Source organism: Rattus norvegicus, chromosome 12, assembly GCF_036323735.1.
Source record: "Rattus norvegicus strain BN/NHsdMcwi chromosome 12, GRCr8, whole genome shotgun sequence".
Classification (NCBI taxonomy): domain Eukaryota; kingdom Metazoa; phylum Chordata; class Mammalia; order Rodentia; family Muridae; genus Rattus; species Rattus norvegicus.
Genome location: NC_086030.1, coordinates 46,802,071 through 46,826,294, shown reverse-complemented (window position 1 = coordinate 46,826,294; position 24,224 = coordinate 46,802,071). Strand labels below are relative to the sequence as shown.

The window sequence follows — 24,224 nt, the reverse complement described above, 5'->3', positions numbered from 1 at the left end:
AGATAAGCCCCCTCCCCGCCCCCTTCCCTGTCCTGCAGGAGCCAATAGAGGCGGCTGGATTAGTTAAGTACATGGAAGTTCTGTGGGAAGTTGAGTGGTTAGAGCAGGCGAGGGGGCGGAGTCTCAGAGAGAAGCCGGTTAGGGTTTAGAGGAAGGTGAATCCAGAACTCAGGCCACCACCGTGTCATGGGTTTGGGTCTCCTGCAGGACAACTCTGCTAAATGTTTTCAGGGGATTCATTTACCTGGTAGTCTGTTTACCTCACATGCACAGATCCCTGGCTTTGGCACTCACTGTATAGCACCGGTTAGTCATGGTGGGACATGCCCGTATCCCAGCCCTGGAGAGTTGGAAACAGGAGAATGAGAAGTGAATTCGAGACCAGCCAAGGCCTTGTCTCAAAAACAAGACCCAGAAAGAAAGAGAGAGAGGGAGAAAGAAAGCAAGCAAGCAGAGGTCTCTGTTAGCCTTTTAGTGCAGATATTTATTAAGTGCCTATTGTATACATGAGCTGTAGATGGAAAACAGGAAGCCAGAAGAAGGGCTGAGGGACTTGGAGGGGACACTCGTCATTTAGCCTAGTGGTCGGGGAAGCCCCAAGGACCGTGAGAGGATGTAGGACACACAGCAGCAGGACAAGGCAGAGCTGGAACCTCATTAGCCTGACCCCGAGGAGAGCTCTTAGCTCACAGCCCTCAGGCCGTCCTGCTTGTAACGACAAGCCGGGATTTTGTGCCATGGGCCAGTCAGTGACCAGCTCTGGAAAGGAATGTAGACCAACAGAGTCAACTGACCAGGACCCTTGGGGCTCTCACAGTCTGAACCACCAACCCAAGAGCATACACGGGCTGGACCTAAGCCTCCCCGCTCATATGTAGCAGATGTGCAGCTTGGTGGTGATGTGGGTCCTGAACAACCGGAACAGGGTAGGGGGCTATCCCAAAACCCGTTGCCTGTCCGTAGGATATGTTCTTCTAGTTGGGCTGCCTGTCTGGCCTCAATGGGAGAGAAAGCGCCTAACCTCACAGAGACCCGAAGTGCCAGGGTGGGGGGATATCCAGGGGGACTGCCACCCACTCAGAGGGGAAAGGGAGGAAGGATGGGGGAAGGGTCGAGGGAGGGGGGCAGTGAGCAGGACGTAAAGTGAATACATAAAAAATTAAATTAAAAAGAAAAGAAAGGGGACCTAACACCCGGCCCCTCTAAGCCAGATGGCCACTGTCCTGCCGAGGGCCCTGTGAAGAAGGTACTAATTAATGCCTTGTCCACAGCAGGTCAGGACTGTTTTCCTCATGCTGGCTACTCAGATGGGTTCTAGGGTCCAACATGGGAACCCAGGCTGGGCTGCTCCCTGGGAACCATTGAGTTGGGGTACAGAATGGCTGCCCATGCTTCCTGTGCTTTTGACCCCCTCTCCACTCGAGGCCTAGGTGGGAGAAGCTCTACCAGGCAGTAGGGTCCTTTCTCCTCATCCGCTCTTCCTCCAGCTCAGTGCACGCGCTTTGTCTTCCAGCCATCCCTCTCACTGCTTATGGTCCGATGGCAGCGGCGGCGGCAGCGGCGGCTGTAGTCCGAGGGACAGGTGAGGCCTTCTGGGAAGGGAGCACAGGGTGGGGACAGAGGAGTCCAGAAGGAAGAAAAGGGGTTCCTTCTCGCCACTGACAAAGGGGTTTGTTTAATGCCCAAGTACTGGCTGAACTGAGCATACAAGCCAGCCAAGAGTGACACTGGCCGTGTCCCCCAGAGCATATAAACCATGGGGTGTCGGCGTGTATAACTGACCCTGCAGATCATGGCTGTGGCTCTGGGGACATTGGGCACTAGAAGAGTTGTCAGCTGCTGCTTCAGGGAAGGCTGAGGAGACACTTATGGGAGACAGATGGACGAAGAAACAAGGGTTGTTGTAGCCCAGGGGACAGCAGTTTACACTGGTCAGTCATAGGAACAGGGAGTGGGCAAATGAAGTCTCAAGGGACAGGGACATAGGTCATCCTCAGGAAATGTACTTGGCCGAGAGGAAAACTTGAATAGGCTCAGAGGGAGAGGAGACTGTCCAGCAGTCAGACGGGGCGTGGTTGGGGGCCAGAGAAGATGAACGAGAGCAATCTACAGGGAGGGCAGTCTCCGGTCCAGGGCTGGAGTGGGTGCGTGGGGAGGCCTCGGGCACCCGGGCTATCACTCTGTTCTTTCTGGGTTACCAGGCTCTCACCCCTGGACGATGGCTCCCCCTCCAGGTTCTACTCCCAGCCGCACAGGGGGCTTCCTGGGGACCACAAGCCCCGGCCCCATGGCTGAGCTCTATGGGGCAGCCAACCAGGACTCGGGGGTCAGCAGTTACATCAGCGCCGCCAGCCCCGCCCCCAGCACTGGTTTTGGCCACAGTCTTGGGGTGAGTGGCCAGGCCCGATGGCCTCCACCTCACCTTCATTCTGGGAGACCTCCGAAACTGGGGGAGGGAGAAGCCTTGTATGTCTTATGGGTTGGAGGGGCTTGAGGGAGGGTGACAGGAGAAAGTATCCACAAGAACAAGAGGGTGTCCTTTACCCTGGACACTGTCCAGTGGCTCCAGGATGTTGTACAAATGCAACACCATCTCCTTTCTGTATGGTCAGAGCCGGGGATGGGAGCATCCTGGGACACCGGTTCTATGCAGGTTCCCAGGCCCTGCCTTGCACACACAAAGAACTATATCATCATCCGATCCATGCCAGGGCAACCCATGCCAGCCAGAAAAACCTGTGTCTCACCACGGGGTCCTCCAGGAAGGGCAGTAGCCCCCAGTTTGTCTGAACTCGCCCCAGGATCCTAGGAGTCTAACTCTTTTCTTTTCAGGGTCCCTTGATTGCGACAGCCTTCACCAATGGGTACCACTGAAGCAGGGAGGAGGCGGCAGGAGGTGAGGAGACGAGGAGGGGTGGAGACACTGGGCCGTCAAGCCTCAGCAGTGTCATCTCAAAAGCTAGCCCCGTTTCCCCGCTCCATAGAATTCACAGACCACAGCAGGAGATGGGCCCGGACACTCGCAGAGGCGGCCAGCAAACACGAGAGATACTTAGCCTACCACAGTCCGATTTAAATTAAGCCAGATATGGTGGTACACACCTATCTATAATCTGATGCTGAGGCGGGAGGATTACTTTGAGTTCTAGGCCAGCTAGGGGTACACAGGGAAGCTGTGGGGAGATGTCCGTGTTGGGGAGGTACCTACTGAACGAACAAGAGGACCTGAGTTCAGATCCCTAGACCCCCTCAAAGAGATAAGCACAGTAACCCGTCCCTGGGACCCCAGCACTGACAGGTAGCCATCAACCTCAGACTTCCACACGCACATACACGCATATACCACATGCCATCTGCACAAAAAACGCTTATCAATTAGCCCAGCACAAGGGAGGCAGAGGCAGGTTCAAAGCCAGACTGAGCTACAACGTAAGCTGCCAATCAGCCTGATGTGCCTAACAGGCCTGTGTTAAGAGCCCAGTGTCAGCGAGGTGTGTGTGGCACTGGTGGTACCCGCCCTTAATCTCAGCGCTCCAGGAGGCAGAGGCAGGAAGATCCCCGATTTCTAGGGCAGCCAGGGCTACAGATTGAAACCCTGTCTTACAAGTTAATCGTATTTTATTGGACTGACAAAGTTTTTCTTTTACAATTAATGTCACCCAACACTGCTCTGTGTGTAAACTGGCTCTGTGTTCCCAAGGGACAGTGTTATGTGTGGAGATTTTTAATTTGTGCTGGCATTGAACCCAAGCAGGGCTTATGTCTGCCTGGATGAGCTACACTGATACAGCCCAGGCCTAACCAGGTTTGGTTTTGTTTAAATTTATCGTATTTGTATGAGTATTTTGCCTACACATATATATATGCCCGCTCTGTGTGCATGCGTGCATGCATGTGTGTGTGTATGTGTGCGTGCGTGTGAGAGTGTGTGTGTGTGTGTGTGTGTGTGTGTGTGTGTTGCCTGCTGAGGCCAGAAGGGGCATCAGAGCCTCTGCAGCTGGAGTTAGGGGCAGTTGTGAGCCACGCACAAGTGCTCTTAACCACTGAGCCATCTCTCCGGCTAGGTCTTTAAACATTCATATCCTTCGACGCATTAATAACCACTTCTAGGCATTTATTTTCAAAACTGCAGATTGACTGGCGATGGTGGCTCACGCCTTTCATCCCAGCACTGAGGAGGTGAAGGCAGGTGGACCTCTCTGAGTTCAAGGCCACCCTGACCTACAGAGCGAGTTCCAAGCCATCCAGGCATACACAGGGAGGGAAACCCTGTCTCAAAAAAGAAAAAAGGAGGAGGAAGAAGTGTAGGTAGATAGAATATATGCATACTATAGGAAATTACACGCTACTAAAGATTTTTTTTTATTTATATAAGTAAGTGTAGCTGTCTTCAGACACATCAGAAGAGGGCATGGGATCCCATTACAAATGGTTGTGAGCCACCACATGGTTGCTGGGAATTGAACTCAGGACCTCTGGAAAAGCAGTCAGTGCTCTTAACCACTGAGCCATCTCTCCAGCCCTACACAGTTGCTAAAATAGGATATAAATTAGACTTGTGTGTGTGACCCCAGCACCCTAGAGGCTGGTGGAAGAGTGCCACAGGCTTGAGCGCAGGTCACAACACACACATTAAATCTTTTAAAAGGCGTAAAAACACCTGGGTCCAGAAGAGATGGTTCAGTGGTTAAGAACATATGCGACGGGTTGGAGATTTAGCTCGGTGGTAGAGCGCTTGCCTAGCGAGCGCAAGGTCCTGGGTTCGGTCCCCAGCTCCGGAAAAAAAAAGAAAAAAAAAGAAATATGCGACTCTTGCAGAGGGCTGAATTCACATCAAGTAGCTCAAGGACGGTCACTCCAAGCTCCTGTAGTCCGACAGAGCAACAGTGCTCTCTCCTCTCCACTTGTGCCTCTGTGTGTGTGTGTGTGTGTGTGTGTGTGTACACGCATGCACACGCATGCACAAATGAACATCCTATTTTTCGAGACAGAATCACCCTGTGTTGTCGTGGCTGACCTGGAGCTTACTGTGGAGAGCAGGCTGACCTCAGATCAGAGATCAGCCCGCCTCTGCCTAACGGGTGTGCACCACCACGCCCACAAGCAAACGTAGTTGAGCACGTAATGAATAATAATGAGGCCTGTGAACACATAGTAAGATCATAACAAACGAGATACTTCCAAATAGCTTATGAGGTGCTTTTCCAGTGGGGTTCAGATAAAGCTTCCCAGGGAACAGGATGGACATCCGGTCATTCGAGATCAGGGCAAAGTGCCCAGTGCTATCCCAACGTGTAACAGGAAGTGTAAAAACCGAACAAAATTCATTAGGAAGGGATTAGGAAAGACAGCAGGCATGCGTGCCCGAGACAGACAGACAGACCGGAGCCCCCCCCCTATCTTGCTACTGTCTTTCAGCACCCCAGCCTGCAGCTGACTGAGGACCAGAGTGAGACAGCAAGGGGATTGGGACACCTCAGCCGCAGCCCAGCCCCTTCGCTGCAACTCGGACCGCTACTGCCTGCCCCCCAACCCCTGGGCCCAGTCCCCGCCCTGCCATCCCTGACGTCTGGCTCCCCTACTAACCTCCCCTGTTCTGACCTTGCCTCTTCTCCCCCCACCAACCCACCTCTCTCCCTGTTCGCTTTTATTTATTTTGGATTAGCCAGTTGCCCTCCCCGCACCAGGTCTGCCCTCTCGGGTCTGCCCCATTCCCTCCCTGCTGCCCCCTTTAGGACACCCCCCAGGAAGGCTTTTGTATCTGAATAGCTGGAGGGCTGGCAGAGGGGGCCTGTTCCAGACTGAGGCCCCTACCTGTTTCGTTTTTTTTGTTTTTATTCTGGCTTTTCCCTCTTTATTCTTTTTTTTTTTTTTTAAGAAACTGTTTTTAAACTATTTCTAGGTTTGTGAATGTGAAGCCCCAGGCCGCAGGGGGCAAGGGGCCAGGTGCCCCCCCACCAGCTGAGAAGAAAGTGTCTATGTGGGTGTGGGTGCCTGGCCTCCTCCCTCCAGCCTGGGAGAGGAGGGCAGGGCTGCGGGGTAGGCCAGGCCGAGCCCCTGGAACCATCCCGTCCTGTATCATATGTAAATACTGTGAGGTGAAGCCCTACCCCTACCCTTCTCTAAGATCCCTTGGGGTAACAGCATTTGCCTGACCCCACAGGGCTAAGGTTTCCCCTCCCTCCCTGTCTCTGTCCCTCCCTCCTCAGACACCATTACTGTAAGCTTGCAGACCTCAGCTCTGGCCACGGCAGGTCCATACTCTCAGGCCCTCCCCAGGTTCAAGGCCTTGGGCGGACTCTCCCCAAAAAACCCTGGTTGGGGGGCAAGGGGCCAGGGAAGAGGAGGGCCTGCCTAGAGCCACTGCTGGGAAGGAGTTAGCTCTCCAAAGGCCCCTCCTGGCCCCTGCCTGGGTAGGACCTTCATGGTTTCTGCTCTGAGCCCCCCACCACGAGGAGGAGGAGGCATCGGGAAACGCTTCAGCAAGTAGATACCAGGAAAGCAAAGGGCTTCTCAGGGAACCCCCAAATTCTCACTGAAGTTTCCCACCAGGACAGTCCCGCGACCAGAGCCCTTGCTAACCCCCTACTTACCCTGGAGCCCCTTTCAGAGGAAAGAGACGCTCAGGGGCTCAGGGTGTGAACGTGAAGTGAGACCTGGCGTGGCAGGGCTGAGTCTACCTGCTGTCACCCCCCTCTCTGTCCCTCCCGAGGCTGGGGGGGTTCAAGCCGCCTTCCCCAGCAGAGCCCCCAGCCTTCAAAGCCCCCTTTGGAGAGTCACTGTCCGTGTGAGGCGCTCACTCAACCAATAAGCCCCGGGAACTCAAAGCAATAATCTTCATCACCGAGACGCACGGCTGTTTGTTGTTGGGTTTTTTGGTTTTTTGGGTTTTTTTTGTTTTGTTTTGTTTTTAATATTTCCTAATAAAAGAGAAGCTGCATTTTATCGGATTTTATCTTTTAATTTTTCTACACATCTGAGCTGAGCCCCAGGAGACTTTGGCTTCCTCTTTTTTTTTTTCTTTTATTCTCCATCCCTGGGCCCTCTCACCCCACTGGGCCTAAGTGGGTTCAGGGACCTGGATTTACATTTCTGATTCATTCGTTTGAGGAAGAAAAAAAAAAACTTTCTTTTTAAGATGTTACATGGTGTTTTGAAGCCAGCAAGTTCCACCCCTCGGTGTCTTCCCTCCGCATCTGTAACTTCTTTTCCAGGTTTTATTTTGTTTTAAATTCCTAATAAATTATTTGAAAACAGCTTGCTTTTCTGTTCGTGTGCGTATGTGGGTGAACAGGCGCTCACACACACACAAAAACAATACCAACAAAAGAAAGTTTATGACTCGCGAGGACCAGGTGTGCTGTCTGCCTGTGAAATCTCAGAAAGAGAATCATAAACCCCACCCTGACATGACTCCGTAGGGAACCCCTATCTCAAACCAACAGGAAAAGGCCCGGCATAATGGTTTGTGACCACAGCCCCACTGCTGGGGCTGAGACAGGAAGTTCGCTGCAAATTCATGGTAGGTCCGGGCCACTGAGTTCCAAACCAGCCTGAGCTACACAGGTCCTGACTCACCTCCCACCACAAACAAAACATTTTGAGGGCAGGTCATGGTTCTGTCTCCCGGGAGACAGAGGTAGTCAGAGCTCTGTGAGTTCAAGGCCAACCTGGCCTACATGTCAAGGATCCCAGTCTCCAAAACAAAGCCCTCTTTGGTTAGTTTTGTTTTGAACTTCTGTGGTTTGTGGCGGCTGAACTCATGTATTCCGGCTGATAGGTCAAGGGCTTTTTACTCCCTGAGCCATCTCATTTGCCCAAACGAAAACTTGACATTAAATGACTCAAATGCGTCAACGGGTAGAGGTGCTTGTTACACAGGCCTGGTAACCTGAGATCCCTGGAGCCCATGCAAGGATGGAGAACTGACTCCACAGGGTTAGTTACCCTTTGACCTCCAAACGTTCTCCCTGGTAACACATTTTTTCCCCTTATTTTATGTATATGAGTACACTGTCACTGTCTTCAGACACACCAGAAGAGGGCATCGGATCTCATTACAGATGGTTGTGAGCCACACTGTGTTGCTAGGAATTGAACTCAGGACCTCTAGGAGAGCAGTCCGTGCTCTTAACCACTGAGCCATCCCTCCAGCCCCCAATACACAATTTCTTAACTACTCTTGTCCTGACCTATTTTCCTCCTGGGAATGGCCTTGATCTCCCACTTGACCCAATTCTCTCCAGCTTCTTGGCCAAGCTCAGAAGAAAAAAGGCCAAGAAGTGGGGAAGGGATGAAGGGTGCTCGGATGAGGCAATGATGGGAATGATAGTTGTGTGGCTGGGCTCCGGGCATAGCCTATTTGGTAGAGCGCTACTTGAAAGATCTTAATGAAGTCTGTTGAAATTGCAGTCATGGGTCCTGTGATATAAACCAGTAACAAGGACTTGCCTAGCCTGTGGGGCCTGGGGGCTCCTTCCCCAGGCTCGCAAAGGTAAAGGCAAAAACCCCTCCAAGACTACAATAATAGTTGCCAGTGGCTAGGGGGGCATGAGGCGTCGTTCAGTGGGTCCAGCGTTTCAGAGGTGTAGGGTGAGACCTAAGCAAGGTGAATGGACGTCATACAATCGAACCATCAAACTGAAAGTGATTATTTTTCTTTCCCCCCATAATAAACAGGTTCTTGAGGAGCCGGAAGAGAGAACCCAATGGCTAGAAGTATTGTCCCTCTGGCAGAGGACCCGGGTTCAGCTCCCAGCACCCACACTGAACATCTCCCAACCTCCTCCTCTCCCTCCCTCCCTCTCTTCATTCTTCCCTCCCTCCTTCTCTTCTTCTCTCCCTTCCCTTCCTCTATTCCTCCCTCCCTCCCTGCCTCCCTCACTCACTTCACTTCTTCTCCACCCCTCTCTCCCCTTCCTCTTCTCCCTCCCTCCCTCTCACCCGCCCCTTACTCTCTCACACATACACACCAATAATAAAAAGAAAACAAAATGGCTGGAGGTAGGACCCCCGCTGAAAGGGTGCTCCACCAGCCTGCGTCTGGTGCAGTGGCGGATGCCTGTTAGTCTAGAACTTGAGAGTTAGAAACAAGATCAGAAGTCAAAGGTCGCAGATCAGAAGTCAAAGGTCACATCCTTGGCTGCTGCGTGTCAAGTCTAAGGTCACCCAAGGAGACCCTGTCTCAAAAAACAAGCAAACAAACAAACGTTCAATGTAGAGAAAAAGAGAAACAAAGCAAGAAAGAAGATGGAGAAATGTCAGGAACTGGGCCTGAGTTGCTCCGTGAGTTTATTTCGCTGTCTTCTCTACCTCTGCTTGTGTATACTGCTTTTTTCACTGAATGTTCACGCATACGCAACAAAAACTAAAGATGGATGGCATATATAAGCTTTCCGCTTTGCTTTGGAGACAGAGGGGCCTCACTATGTTGTAGACTTTAACTCCTACACTTACTGTGTCTTTCCTCAGCCTGCCGAGTAGCCGGGAACACATGTGTGTGCCACTGCCACTCTGTGTGTGTGTGTGTCAGTGTATGTGTGTGTGTGTCTGTCTGTCTGTCTATGTGTGCCTGTGCGTGTGTGTGTCTGTGTATATGTCTCTGTGTGTGTGTATGTCTGTGTATGTCTGTGTGTGTGTGTGTATTCTCCTGTGAGTGGGCACATATGTGTGTATGGGTGTGTACTTGTGTGTGAAAGCCAGAGGCTGACACACCGTCTCCCTCCGTCTCTCTCTATTCATTTAGAAGGGTCTCTCAAGTGAGCCCAGAGCTCTGATAGGGGATAGCCAAGCTAACCAGGTTCCTGGTTGGTGGGGATCCCCTTTCTCCAACTCACTCTGAGCTGCAAGAAGTCTGTCATGCCCTCCAGCATTGAATGAGCTCTGGGGATTTGAACCTTGGTCCTCTTGCTTGCAGGAATTATTTTTCCCTCTGAAGCGTCTTCTCAGCCTTCTCCTCCCTTCTCATTATTTTTTCCTACTTTTATCTTCTATGTATAATAGGTGTTTTGTCTGGATGGATGTGTGTGGGCCAAGTGCATGCCTGATGCCTGCAGAGATCAGAAGAGGCCACGTGGGTCTCAAACCTGGGTCCTTTGGAAGGCCGGAGAGTGCTTTTAACTCCTGGGCCATCTTTCCAGCCCCTGCCCACCCACCTTGTTTTCAGACACAGTTTGACTCTGAGACCCAGGTTGACTTGGAACTCACGAATCCCCTGCTTCAGCCTCCCAAGTGCTGGGATCTCCGGCCTGCAGTACAGCCTGACCTCGGTCACTTTCAGGCTGTGTGACTTGGAACAGATTATCTGACTTCCCTGAGCCTGCTTCATCCTGTCAAGTGGGGAAGATGACGTCCACAATGCTGTCAGGAGACCTGTTGCTGAGCTTCATGGGCAAAGTTCATCACCTTCTGTGCCAAGCCTTCGGGAGTGCTTACCTGAGGCAGTGTGCAGCTCTTTTAAGTATTTCCAGGAAACCGGAGCCTTATCCTCTGAGGGTGCAGCAGATGTGACCTTGACCCTGCTGAGTGTGGGTATGCCGGCACCTGAAGGAGTCAAGAAGCTATCGGGGCTGTACTTTCCACTTGACATTGTATTTTTTTTTTCCCCAGGCAAGGAGAGGCGAGGCGGTGGTTCACACACCTGTGCGTGGATCTCAGCCAGCAGAGAGCAGAGCACGGACTGCAAGAGCCTGGCGAGGTCTACAGGGAACTTCAGCAGGGACTGTGGATGGTAGCTGTTGCTTAGTATGACCTCTGCGCTTAGTGTGGCCCAGGAGAATTTGTCCAGGCTGCCGTGGAGAAACCTGCAGCACTCACTGCCCTGAATACGGTGACTCGGGTCACACACACACATTAACTAACCAATTAAAAATTGAATTTTGGGGCTGGAGAGATGGCTCAGTGGTTAAGAGCACCAATTGCTCTTCCAGAGGTCTTGAGTTCAATTCCCAGCAACCCTATGGTGGCTCACAGCCATCTATAATGAGATCCGATGCCCTCTTCTGGTGTGTCTGAAGACAGTGACAGTGTACTCACATACATAAAATAAATAATTTTTTTAAAACAATAGAATGTCTAACTGGATCTGCCTGAAAGGCTGGGTCAGGTTAGCCCTTAGTAAACACAATCAGTTCGGACTACTGTGTGTGCCAGCTACTTGTGCCTTGGACCACACATCTGTCCCCCTTAACATTAACATCCTTCAGTACCAACCCCAGGAGCAATGTCTACCTCTCTATCTTCTTTTGACCTCATAGCATCCACAGGGGAAGGACTTGGCACTTTGCTGGTCCCTGCATTTGAACTGGTACAGGGTCTTGAGCCTTGCAACCTTTCTCTTTGCAACCTGTGCATGCAGTGAATTTCCCGAGTGAGGCCTAAGGTTGGTTAGTGCTTGAAGTTTTGCTTTCTGGGTTTAGTTTTGTTTTGTTTTAAAGACAGGTTTCTCTGTGTAGACCTGGCTGTCCTGGAAACTGGTTCTGTAGACCAGGCTGGCCTTGAATTAAGAGATCTGCCTGTCTCTACCTCCCAAGTGCTGGGTTTAAAGACATGCACCACCACTCACTTTTAAATTCTTTATATTTAGTTTTATGTGTTCTGTGTGCATGTATGTATGTATGTACACTGTGTATACATACCTGGTTCCCTTTGAAGCCAGAAGAAGACATTAGATTTTTCTGGAACTGGAGTTACAGACAATTGTGAGCTGCCATGTTGGTGCTGGGACTTGAACCTGGGTCCTCTGGAAGAACAGACAGTGCTCTTAACCCCTGAGCCATCTCTCCAGCCTGCAGACCTGAATAAGAATATTCAACATGTATGCAAAAGATCCAGAAGACAGAGGCCACAGGGACACCACACAGTGGATTAGTAGTTGCCAAGAATTGGGAAGAAATAATTATCAGTGGGCACAAGGTTTCTTCTTGGGATGATTGAAGTGGAAACCTAAGGGCTCTGTGGAAAATCAGTCGGATGGTGATTTGCTGGGGCAAACGCATGAAGGAATCCTTTGTCAAAGTGGACACAGGTGTGAAAGGCTAAGGAAAGTTTCGCTGAAGCAGACACAGGAGAGAGGATGTTCTGCTAAAGCAAGCACGTGACAGGACCCGTGGTGAAGTGTTCTTCACTGACTACACACATGTGTTGGTTCACCTTACATTGCATACTTGAGCTGCATTTGTCAGGGCTCCATAGAGAGAAACACACCAAAAACTTGGGGTGATACGCTGCAGTTTCCTGCCGCTTTCACAGACTCAGGCTGATTGGCAGACATGTGATGTTTAGAGGCCGTAAGAATAGGACCAGGCAGACAGTGATGGAGGTCAAGCTTGGCTTGCTTGTAGAGCTCGCTGTGCAACGCTTGTGGGTCTCTCGTCTTCGCTGATCTTCGCTGCCCTGAGAGAGTTACAGCTGAGGACTTCTCCTGGCGTCCCTCCCTGGTCCCTCCTGCTAACTCGTGCTGAGGCTGAGGCCTGGCTGTCTCTGCTAGGCCGTGCCACCACTGCTGATTCGTGTTTGCTCTGCTGACTCTACCAAACTGGGCTGCTGGTGTCACTGTGAGGGGTTTGTGAGTGGACCGAGCTGCCGCTGCTGACCTGTGAACTGAACCGCTGGTTTCCTGACAACAAAGATGGGAGCTGCTCCAAAGAACCTTTCTAAACAGGTCCACTCCCCCCACCCCATATCCCTTCTTTTCCCCTACCTTGGGTGGGTGGTGGGCTACAAGGGAGGTTAAAGCATTTAAGAACCATCATTAGAAATAGGTTTTGAAAAACATTAAAGTTACAGATGGTAAGAACATGCTCCGTAACACATTAAAGGTTGTGGTTACACAACATAGTGAACACAGTAGGTGCCACTTATACACAAGTATGAAGCTAGTGTTATGTTATGTAAACTGTGACCCAAAGAGTTTCATATTGGGACTGGTCAGAAGGCTCAGTGGCTGAACACGCTCTGGGCCCAGTCTGACTACCTCAGTTTAATCCCTGGAACTTACATAGTGGAGAGAACAAATTCCTTTAAGTCAACTTCGGACCTCCACATATACAGCATAATATGCATACACACATAATAAACAAACAAATAGGGGTTGAGGGATGGTTCAGTGGTTAGGAGCACTGACTGCTCTTCCAGAGGTCCTGAGTTCAATTCCCAGCAACCACATGGTGGCTCACGACCATCTGTAATGGGGATCCGATGCCCTCTTCTGGCTTACAGGTGTACATGATGCAGACAGAGCACTCGTACATGAATGAATACATTTTTTAAAAATAGATATTATTTTTAAAAATCTAAGAAAGAAGTTTAAGGTTATCCTCAGCTACAAAAGTTCGAGGCCATAAAGGAATTGGAAGCTTTCCTCAGATACCCCATGAATTCCAGGACAGCCTGAGACTTGTCATAATAGGGGGGAGGAGGGAGTAGTAAAAGATCCCAAGATCTGGAAACCATTTCCCTTGGGAAGGAAGTTCCAGGCACAGATCTGTGATGTTATTTTCCTTCCTCTCTTACAGGCAAATCCCTCTGGATTGTTCCCTGATAGACCCAAGGCCAGCCCAGAGTGGCTAAGAGCAAAGCAAACAGCCTTATCTCGGGAGAGTGGGGCCCCAGCTATAAAGAGGGAAAGTCACTTGAGTTCTTCCCTCGCCCAAGATGAAACTCCTTCTGCTGGCTGCTTTGCTCACAGGTAGGACCCCTGTCACCCCCTCTGAGTATCTCACAGTTTCTCCCTTCTCCAGTGCCTCCCTCCCACTGGTCACACTGGAATTGTTTGGGGTTCCCGTTGGGGTCTAATAGCCTCTAGGTCTGGGTCCCCTCCTCACCCCAATGTTCAGGTCAGCTGCCACATTTAGTCTCTAGGTCTGAACTCAGATGACCCCTAGAAAAATCTCCCCCATTCGCCTACCCTGCCTCTGGTGTGTCTATCTCCCTGGCACCACTTTCCCTGGTCTTGCCAGTACCCTAGCAACGTGTCTTTTTCTTTTAAAAAAACAAACTCGGGGTTGGGGATTTAGCTCAGTGGTAGAGCGCTTGCCTAGCAAGCGCAAGGCCCTGGGTTCGGTCCCCAGCTCCGAAAAAAAAAAAAAAAAAGAAAAAAAAAAAACTTATGGGGCTGGGGATTTAGCTCAGTGGTAGAGCGCTTACCTAGGAAGCGCAAGGCCCTGGGTTCGGTCCCCAGCTCCGAAAAAAAGAACCAAAAAAAAAAAAAAAACTTATTTTTTTCTAAGCAGTCATAAGGGCACTCATCTTTAATTCCAGCACTCAGGAGGCAGAAGCCAGCTCTGTCTACAAAGTAAGTTCCAGTATAGTCAGGGTATAGTCAGGGCTACACAGAGAAACCCTGTCTTAATATATATATATATAAATATGTATATATCATATATACATAAACTTTACGTGTATGAGAGTCTTGCCTGCACGTATGATAGGAACTGTGTTAGCAGTGTCCACAGAGGTCCGAAGCGGGATCAGAACCTGTGGAACTAGAGTCATAAACAGTTGTGATCTGCCTGCCATACGTGTGCTGGAACCAGACCTGAGTCCCACACAAGAACCGTGCCCGAATGCACACGACTGCTGAGCCGTCTCTCCAGCCATCCTTATCCTCCCCGTCAGTATCATCACCGTCAATATTAATTACATAGCCTTGCTACGTGGCTCAAGATGTCCTCCACTGCACAGGATAGCCCAGACTTGGGACCGTCCTCTCTCGACCTCCCAAGTGTTAGGATTCCATCCATCCATCCAGGTGTTAGGATTCCATCCATCTGTGAATTTTTTTTAAGATTTATTTATTATTATATTTATGTGAGTATAGCTGTCTTCAGACACACCAGAAGAGGGCATCAGATCTCATTATATGGTGGTTGTGAGCCACCGTGTGGTTGCTGGGATTTGAACTCAGGACCTCTGGGAGAGCAGTCAGTGTTCTTAACTACTGAGCCATCTCTCCAGCCTGTGTCTGCAATCCTTGTCTTGTTGACTCATTTGCATTTTCAGGTCCATTTACACACAGGCATTACGTAACAGGCTCCGCGTACATAGGCAGACTTTAGCATTGTTCATTGAGTCAAATGTATTTGGCACGTAAGTCATTTATACCCAACGATGATTCAGACCTGCAAGGAGTCAGGTTGGAGACGGAGCCTCGGAAATGAAAGAGCCGTGTGCACATTCCAGAAGCACATGTGTTCGTGCACACACACACACACACACACACACACACACACACACACACTGTGTGAGCTATCACAGTGTATCTAGCTTCTGCAAAGCACGAGTCTCAGACACAGTGTATTTACCACCACCACTGGGGTCACCCGCAGTACGGGGCAAGCCAGCTGCTCCCTCTCTTTGTCCCCAGGGTTCCCTCATATTCTGGCTAGCCAGAATGAGCCCCAAAAATGGAGAAAAAGAAGAGTAAGCTGGGCAGGGTGGTACATGCCCTTATCCTTGTGCTCAGGAGGCTGAGGCAGGAGGATTTCTAGTTTGATGCCACCCTTGCTTACATAGCAAGACCACGTTGTGGTGCTCATGTCCGTAACTCTAGCTCACTGGAGGTGGAGGCAGGAGGATTGCCCTGAATTCAAGTCCAGCCTATTCTACCATGCCAGGCCCTGTCCCGGAAAGAATGAAGGAAGGAGGCCAAGCTTGGTGTTGGGTGCGTTTAATCCCAGCACTAGGGAAACAGGCAGGCGGATCTCTGTGAGTTCAAGACCAGCCTGGTCTACAGAGTGAGTTCATGCCAGCCAGGACTGCATAGACCTTGTCTCAAAAGGTTAAAAAGAACAAAAGGAGATTGGGGATTTAGCTCAGTGGTAGAGCACTTGCCTAGCAAGCACAAGGCCCTGGGTTCGGTCCCCAGCTCCGAAAAAAAAGAAAAAAAAAAAAAAAAAAAAGAACAAAAGAAAGATTAAAGGCAACATGAGACAATAAGGTGGTGGGAGACAATGAGGCAGTGCTGGCGACTGAGGAGACAGGACCCCAGAAGTCCCTCGTTCTCTGTGCTCTTCAGGCAGCAGGACTCTGTGCAAGTGTGTGAAGGGCTCTGTTCCCCCACTCTGCTGTGCAAAGCCTGCGCTTGCTTGGGGCAAGCAGGCCAGGTTTGCTCATTTGTTCAACAGAGTATTATGGGGTATCTACTAGTACCAGGCACGCACTTCACTCGGCGAGCTTATTCTCTGCTTATCTATATTCAGCTCACCACATGCACACACACACACATACACACACACATGCACACACATACAAACACACATACACACACATAAACATACACATAAACACACACAAACACACATAAACACACACAAACACACACACATACAAACACATACGAACACACACAAATGCACACAAAAACACACATACAAATGTACATACATACAAATACACCCAAACACACACACATATAAACACACACAAACATACACACACATACAAACACAAACATATACAAACACACATACACCATACAATACATACACAGACACACCACATACACACAAACACATATCACACACAACAAACACACACCACATACAAACATATACAAACAACACACCACACACACAAAAACATACATAAACAATACAACGCACAAATACACAACACACAAGCACACACACCACACACACACACACACACACACTCACACACGACAGAGACACACACTTTAAGGCTTTAAGGAGTATGAAAACCAGGAGACCTGCTCTTGAGAACCTCATGTCCTATAGAGGGGAAGGCAGCACATCCAGCAAACAGACTGGGTGAGAGCACTTCCGTCGATGAGGTGAAAAGAAATGCTACCAGGCAGGTGACCCTAGGATGCCTAGCACCCACAGAAAAAATCCAGGCACAGCAGCGACACCCCCATCATCCCACAATTTCAGAGAGGGACATGGGAAGATCTCTGGGTCTTGCTGCTCAGCCCCCATAGCCAGTCAGCAAGTCCCTGGCTCACTGAGAGGCTCGGCATCAAGACCAAGAGAGTGAATTAAGATTCCAGATGTTGAGGGGTTGGGGATTTAGCTCAGTGGTAGAGCGCTTGCCTAGCAAGCGCAAGGCCCTGGGTTCAGTCCCCAGCTCCGAAAAAAAGAAAAAAGAAAAAAAGATTCCAGATGTTGGACTTTGGCCTCCACCTACACATGCACACCTGTATACACACACATATGAATCCCACTACAAACTGAAGTACTATGAAGCAAAAGAACACAGAGAGAAGCCACACACACAGCAGAGGCACCGCTTGGATGTGGAGCCCGGAAGGTCGTCTTTAATGGGGAAGTGTTGGGACCAAGCTCACTCTAGACATTCAGGAGGCTGAGGCAGGAGGATTGAGGTTTTAAGGCACAAAAGAAAGAAAGAAAGGGGGCTGGAGAGATGGCTCAGTGGTTAAGAGCACCGACTGCTCTTCCAGAGGTCCTGAGTTCAATTCCCAGCAACCACATGGTGGCTCACAACCATCTGTAATGGGATCCGATGCCCTCTTCTGGTGTGTCTGAAGACAGTGACAGTGTGCTCATATACATAAAATAAATAAATCTTAAGAAAAAAAAGTAAGAACCAATTCTTGGTCCTTCCTCTCAAAAAAAAAAAAAGAAAGAAAGAAAAAGAAGGAAGAAAAGAGAAGGAAAGAGAAAGGAAGGAAGGAAGGAAAGCAAAAGATTAAATAGTAACAATTCAGCCCAAGGACTGGCACGGAGTGACTCAGAAGAGGTAAGTCTGTCCGTTCTTCCGGCCACTTGTCCATTGGTGACCTAGGCAGGAGTGGAAGCTGAGAGAAAGAAGAGATGAAGTGGAATCCCAGACCTTTGGACTGGACATTCGAGCATTTATGAACACAGCCCTAAGGGCATAGTGAGAGGAACTCAGAGTTGGCCCACACTGACCCAGCCTCAGCACAGACCTACTTACCTACTGATCCACTTCCTTTGGCAGTTCCTGAGTGTGGGCAGCACTGAGCACCACACCAGTCGACTATCCTTGCCCCCGTCTTCCTCCTCCCCCTCCAACACGTAGCCCAGGCTGGCCTCAGGCTCACTACTCAGTGCCGTGGATGGAAGTCAGGACTTTGTGCGTAGTTGGCAGACGTGATACCAATGCGACCACTCCCCAGCCCTTGTCTTTGCTTAATTGAAACAGGGTCTCGGGGAACCCCAGAAAGCCTTGAGCTTGCCTTGTAAGAAGATAACCTTGAACTTCTGATCCTCTTACCTCAGCCTCCAGAGTCCTGAGATCGCAGCGCGTGTACCGCCATAGCTGGCTTCTCCTTCGTTTTAATGGCTGCCAAGTCTCCCACTGTGCGCTATGTCAAAATGCTGACATCACAGAGGATGATCTGATGATGAAATTTGTACATCAGCTGCGTGCACCCATACCGCAGATCCTTTCTAACTCGGCCAGTGTAGAGCAATAAGCCTGTGTGTTCTGACTGCTTCTGGGTCTCGGGGTTCCTGCTAGAGCCATGAAGAACTTGAGTGCCAGCTAGGGTTAGGGTTTCACGGAGGCTTGAGTAGGAACAGGACTGCTTGCTCTCTCTCTCTCTCTCTCTCTCTCTCTCTCTCTCTCTCTCTCTCTCTCTCTTTCTTTCTTTCTTTCTTTCTTTTTTCGGAGCTGGGGACCGAACCCAGGGCCTTGCGCTTCCTAGGTAAGCTTCCTAGGTAAGCGCTCTACCACTGAGCTAAATCCCCAACCCCCAGGACTGCTTTCAAACTCCTCTTTGGCTGTTGACCAGAGCAGTGTGTTCTCACCTCTTCCATGGAGACTACCACGGGGCAGCTCACGATGTGCTGGCTGTCTACTCTGACAGTAAGAAGGCAAGCAAGGCAAAAGGCAATCTTTATATAACTTAAGGTCAGAGGGGTATCCCAGGCCAGTGCAGTGGTGTTCATTTAGAGTCCTACCACTCGGGCTGGGGATTTAGCTCAGTGGTAGAGCGCTTACCTAGGAAGCACAAGGTCCTGGGTTCGGTCCCCAGCTCCGAAAAAAAGAACAAAAAAAAAAAAAAAAAAGAGTCCTACCACTCGGGGAGGATGAGGCAGGAGAGTTGCTACAGAGCTGGAGTAACAGGGTAACTCTTTCTCAAAAGGGTAGACACACTGGGCTTGAGACATGGATCAGCGGTTAAGAGCACTGACTCCTGAGTTCAATTCCAAGCAACCTACTCATAAATAGAATAAATAAATCTTCAAAAAAAAAAAAAAAAAAAGCAGACATCTTCCTGCTCAGGTCTGATGACTTAGCTCACTAGAGCCCTCCTCTGACCTCCCGAGTGTACGGACCCCAGGGAAGGTGAGAGCAGAGAGCCGGCAGGCATTAGACTCCCGGGAAGGCACTGGACGGATTTGAATGTGCTGTGTGCTTTTACAGCAGGCGTTACTGCACACAGCATCAGCACTCGGGCTGTGTGGCAGTTCCGCAATATGATCAAGTGCACCATCCCCGGGAGTGATCCCCTGAGGGAGTACAACAACTACGGCTGCTACTGTGGCTTGGGCGGCTCAGGCACCCCAGTGGACGACTTAGACAGGTGAGTGGTCCGCCGGGTGGGAGACTAGGGTGTGTGCACGGGAGTGGGGACAGAGAACAAGCCGATCATCTCTCAAGAGGCAGGAGTGGGAGACCTGCACAGTCACTGAGCATTGTGTATTTTCTTTTTGTTCAGTTATTATTATTTACTTTTGTTTTGTTTTGTTTTCAAGTCGGGGTTTCTCTGTGTAGCCCTAGCTGTCCTGAGACTCTGGCTGTGAACTCAGATATCCTCCAGCTTCTGCTTCCTGAGTGCTGGGATTAAAGGCGTGCATCACAGCGCCCAGCATATATTTTCATCTCTTTTTTCTTTTTTTTTTTTCGGAGCTGGGGACCGAACCCAGGATATTTTCACCTCTTGTCATGTAAAGAAATAGATCCAAGAGGACCCCCTTAGCTCGTGGTCCCAGAACGTGCAAAGTGTGAATGTAAACTGTGCAATGCTACCCTCTAGCGGCGGAGCCGGGTACTGCCAACCATCTACATGTCAGCCTTAACTTCAAAAAAACGTCATTGCAACTAATTTCAGACCTTAAAATTTCACTGTATTCCTGTAGCTCAAAAAAAATCTAAATACATAAAATATTCAATGAAAAACATGTTTTGAGACAGGGTCTCGCTGTATAGCCCTGGCCGATCTCAACTTGGAGATCTACCTGCTTCTACCTTCCAGGTACTGGAATTAAATAAAAGCAGGCACCACGACACCCGGCAAAAGTTGCTTTCAATAAATCTATGCTGATAGAGATCATAGATCCTCGAGCCTCGGGGCCATTAGCTCTGGAGCACTGTGTTTAAGTTAGCCTCGAATGTTTGAAAAAGCCCGTAGGTGAGAACCGACTTCCGGTGGTCCACGCCTCTCCTTCCGCTCTTCCTTCTCGCCAGGTGCTGCCAGACTCATGACCACTGCTACAATCAGGCCAAGAAGCTGGAAAGCTGTAAATTCCTCATCGACAACCCCTACACCAACACGTACTCATACAAGTGCTCCGGGAACGTGATCACCTGCAGCGGTAGGGTTACCCTCCGGGACCTCTGGACTCTGCCTGGCCTTTGGCCGGTCTGGAGGGGGGAGGGAGGGATGGGGACCGTCACCGTTTAGTGCACCTTCCGTTGGTCTCATCTGACCCCCCCCGAACAACCTTAGGTAGAGAGAGCCACATCACTCCAAAGTCTCTGTTTGAAAACATTTGAAAGATTTTTTTTTCTTTTTATTTTTTTCGGAGCTGGGGACCGAACCCAGGGCCTTGCGCTTGCTAGGCAAGCTCTCTACCACTGAGCTAAATCCCCAACCCAAGATTTTTTTTTTTTAAGATTTATTTATTTATTTTAGGTACCGCATTCTGCCTGCATATGTGATTGCAGGCCAGAAGAGGGCACCAGATCTCATTATAAAGGGTTATGAGCCACCATGTGGTTGCTGGGAATTGAACTCAGGACCTCTGGAAGAGCAGTCAGTGCTCTTAACCACTGAGCCATCTCTCCACCCCCATTTGAAAGATTTTATGTTTTTGTTTTTTTCTTTTCTTTTTTTCGGCGCTGGGGGCTGAAAACACAAGTCAGTTACAGATCGCTGGTCTAGCATCCACAGAGCCCTGAGTTCCATGTCTAGAACCCATAAATTGGCATGGTGGGGCACACGTGTGGTCCCAGCAAGGAGAGGCAGGATAAATAATTTTATAAGTGGCAGTTGATGTAACAGTTGATATTATAAATGTATTCAGGAAATTAACACAGCAGCAGTTCTTCTGAAACCTAGCTAGTGCCCAAATAGCAACACAGAGACGAGGATTTATTTACAACTTAAAAGCACAATAATTAGACATTAAAATTCTATTCTAATTCTCTAATCTGATCTTGCTCTCTCCCAGCCAAAACTCCCCCAAATACTTGCACTTAGGGCCTTTCATGGTCCAGTGGAACTCTCAAGTCAGACATCTCCTGCCTCCTGTCCAAATCCTCCTGCCTCTCTGAATCCTTTCTTCTCCCACAAGTCCCGCCCTGTTCTCTCTGTTGCCTAGCTATTGGCTTTCCAGCTTTTATTGACAAGTCAGAGAATAAATGGTGAGCATAATTTACACAAACTTGAGCCAGGAGAGTGTGTGTGTGTGTGTGTGTGTGTGTGTGTGTGTGTGTGTGTGTGTGTTTTAAGATTTATCTATTTTATGATATATGAGCTGTTTTCAGACACACCAGAAGAGGACGCCAGATCCCATTACAGATGGTTGTGAGCCACCATGTGGTTGCTGGGAATTGAACTCAGGACCTCTGGAAGAGCAGTCAATGCTCTTAACCACTGAGCCATCTCTCCGGCTCTCCTGAGACAGGAGAATCTTAATATTAGCATTGCAATATGGTCTCCGGATTGATGGTGGACTAGGGAGAGCAGCAGGTGAATACTACAAGGGTCATCTTCACACACTCACAAAAACATTATCCCAGCCAATATTTGTACTTTTCTGAATTTTAGCTTTATATGCACATGTGTCTTAGTCAGGGTTTTACTGCTGTGAACAGACACCATGACCAAAGCAACTCTTATAAGGACAACATTTAATTGGGGCTGGCTTACAGGTTCAGAGGTTCAGTCCATTATCATCAAGGCGGGAGCATGGCAGCATTCAGGCAGGCATGGTACAGGAAGAACTGAGAGTTCTACATCTTCGTCTGAAGGCTGCCAGCAGAATACTGACTTCCCGGAAGCTAGGAATCGGGTCTTAAAGCCCTCGCCCACAGTGACACACCTCCTCCAACAAGGCCACACCTCCTCCAAGGCCACACCCATCGCAAGGCCACACCCCTCCAGCAAGGCCACACCCCTCCAACAGGTCACACCTCCAAAGAGTGCCACTCCCTGGGTCAGAATATACAAACCATCACCATCACAGAATGTTTGCTTTTAATTTTGTGTTTGTGTGTGTGCGCGCGCGCATGAGCATGTGTTGTTTTTGTTAAGATAGGGTTTTTCTGTGATTCCCTGACTGCCCTGGAACTCGGTCTGTAAACCAGGCTGGCCCTGAACTCAGGGATCCGCCCACCTCTGCGTCCCAAGTCCTGGGACTAAAGGCGTGCACCACCACACCTGGCAATGTTCATTTATTTTATGTCTAGGAATAAGTTGGCACCCAGGTGTCTTCTTCACTCGCTCTCAGTCGTATCTTGAGAGACCCAGCCTCTCACTAAACATGGTACTCACTTGTAGCTAGTTCGACTTACCAACAAGTGTTGGCGGTCTGCGTCCCCACTTACTGATAGAGTTAGAGATGCCCCATCCACACCTGGCTCCTGGGCTGGGGGACCCTAACTCAGGCCCTCCTGCTTGTGTGGTAGCCACTTTACCCACTGAGCCCCACAAGACGTGCATTTTTTTTTTTTCGGAGCTGGGGACCGAACCCAGGGCCTTGCGCTTCCTAGGCAAGCGCTCTACCACTGAGCTAAATCCCCAACCCCAAGACGTGCATTTTTATTATAATTAGGGAACTCAGACGTACTTTTGTTTGCTCCGTCTCTCAACCCTACGTCTGCAGTCAATGGGACAGCTACCAGCTGCTTTCAGTTACGAACTGTCATGCGGGATCCCGGGCTCCACTCAATTCTCTGTGCTTGTTTCTCTCCAGACAAAAACAACGACTGTGAGAGCTTCATCTGCAACTGTGACCGGCAGGCCGCCATCTGTTTCTCCAAGGTCCCCTACAACAAGGAATACAAAGACCTTGACACCAAGAAACACTGTTAGGCTGTCACCCCACTTCCTGTCTATGCCGTCCCCGCTCCCCTTGCTGTCTTATTTCTGCACCGCACCCTCTAATAAAGTACCAGCAGAAAGAAAGAAAGCCTGGGTTTGGTGATTGTAGTCTCTGTCCACCTAGCACTGCTAGATCCTCAGAGGGAAACATTCTGTCCAGCCTTGGAAGCTCAAAGTGAATGGGAACGTTTCCAGGAATTGGGCACCTTGTGAGTGGATGATAACCCGGGGATGGTAGCACACGCCTTTCATCCCGGCACGCAGGCGGTAGAGGCAGGCAGGTCTCGGTGAGTTTGAGGCCAGCCTGGTCTACAGACTGAGTTCCAGAGATAGCCATTTGTCTTGGAACTTCTCTTTCCAACTGTCCATCCCCCCCACCCCGACCCCTACACTTTTTTCTTTTTTCCTTCTTTGAGATAGCCTGGGTGGCCTGGAATTTCCTGTATGATATTTTTTGAGACGGGATTTTAGCGACAGGAGGATCAGAAGCTTCGAGTGGACTGGAGAGGTGGCTCAGTGGTTAAGAGCACTGTCTGCTCTTCCTAGTGGTCCTGAGTTCAAATCCCAGCAACCACATTACAGCTCACAACCATCTGTAATGACATCTGATGTCCTCTTCTGGTGTGTCTGAAGACTGCTACGTATTTATATATAAAATAAGTAAATCTTAAAATACCAGACGCTGTGGGACATAATAAACCTAAGGGGACCGAGCATAAATGATTTGAAGGCGGGATTACATCGTGGTGGCCGTTGCATCTTCACATAGCCTTATCTCACGCCACACTCTAAGTAACCTTTTGGAACAAGCAAAACGCGCATAGCGGACGGCTAGATCTTTTATGTCACGTGATCTCGTGAGCACAGCCACCTTAATCTCTGGCTCTCCAGTCACGTGGCTCTTGATCTCTCTTTTCCTTTAATTTCTGTACAGTCCTCCGCCCCACCC

The 24,224-nt window shown here is 49.7% G+C and overlaps 2 protein-coding genes across 15 annotated transcripts in view; both read left to right on the top strand.

The window, feature by feature from the left end:
* The window catches only part of Msi1 (musashi RNA-binding protein 1), a 96,628-nt gene extending 85,558 nt beyond the window's left edge, over nt 1-11,070 (top strand). For 6 of the 12 annotated variants that reach the window (XM_039089125.2, XM_039089121.2, NM_148890.2 and 3 more), the window contains 4 exons: nt 1,514-1,582; nt 2,202-2,389; nt 2,833-2,896; nt 5,419-7,256. In XM_039089125.2, the coding sequence (XP_038945053.1) occupies nt 1,514-1,582; nt 2,202-2,389; nt 2,833-2,874 (299 nt within the window). In that variant the 3' untranslated portion in view covers nt 2,875-2,896; nt 5,419-7,256. Of the gene's footprint in view, nt 1-1,513; nt 1,583-2,201; nt 2,390-2,832; nt 2,897-5,418; nt 7,257-8,679 lie in introns of those variants that run through there. The other 6 variants (XM_039089122.2, XM_039089120.2, XM_063271091.1 and 3 more) reach the window with 4 other exon arrangements.
* A 713-nt stretch (nt 11,071-11,783) lies between these two features.
* Pla2g1b (phospholipase A2 group IB) lies at nt 11,784-23,363 on the top strand. 3 transcript variants are annotated; one of them, XM_008769222.4, is made up of 5 exons: nt 11,784-12,661; nt 13,515-13,687; nt 19,375-19,531; nt 20,416-20,543; nt 23,148-23,363. In XM_008769222.4, the coding sequence occupies exons 2-5, from the start codon at nt 13,654-13,656 to the stop codon at nt 23,264-23,266; spliced, it is 438 nt and encodes a 145-aa protein (XP_008767444.1). In that variant the 5' UTR covers nt 11,784-12,661; nt 13,515-13,653; the 3' UTR covers nt 23,267-23,363. The 3 variants fall into 3 exon arrangements, with proteins under 3 accessions (XP_008767444.1, XP_063127301.1, NP_113773.1); XM_063271231.1 differs by having other exon boundaries at nt 19,372-19,531; NM_031585.2 differs by lacking the exon at nt 11,784-12,661 and having other exon boundaries at nt 13,642-13,687; nt 19,372-19,531; nt 23,148-23,356.
* Nucleotides 23,364-24,224: the final 861 nt, after the last annotated feature.

Excerpts from the sequence above, each read along its gene's own strand:
- Pla2g1b (XM_063271231.1), top strand. The coding sequence starts at position 13,654 with ATGAAACTCCTTCTGCTGGCTGCTTTGCTCACAG. Across the intron at positions 13,688-19,371 it reads GCTGGCTGCTTTGCTCACAG|CAGGCGTTACTGCACACAGC; the intron begins GTAGGACCCCTG and ends GTGCTTTTACAG. Across the intron at positions 20,544-23,147 it reads GAACGTGATCACCTGCAGCG|ACAAAAACAACGACTGTGAG; the intron begins GTAGGGTTACCC and ends GTTTCTCTCCAG.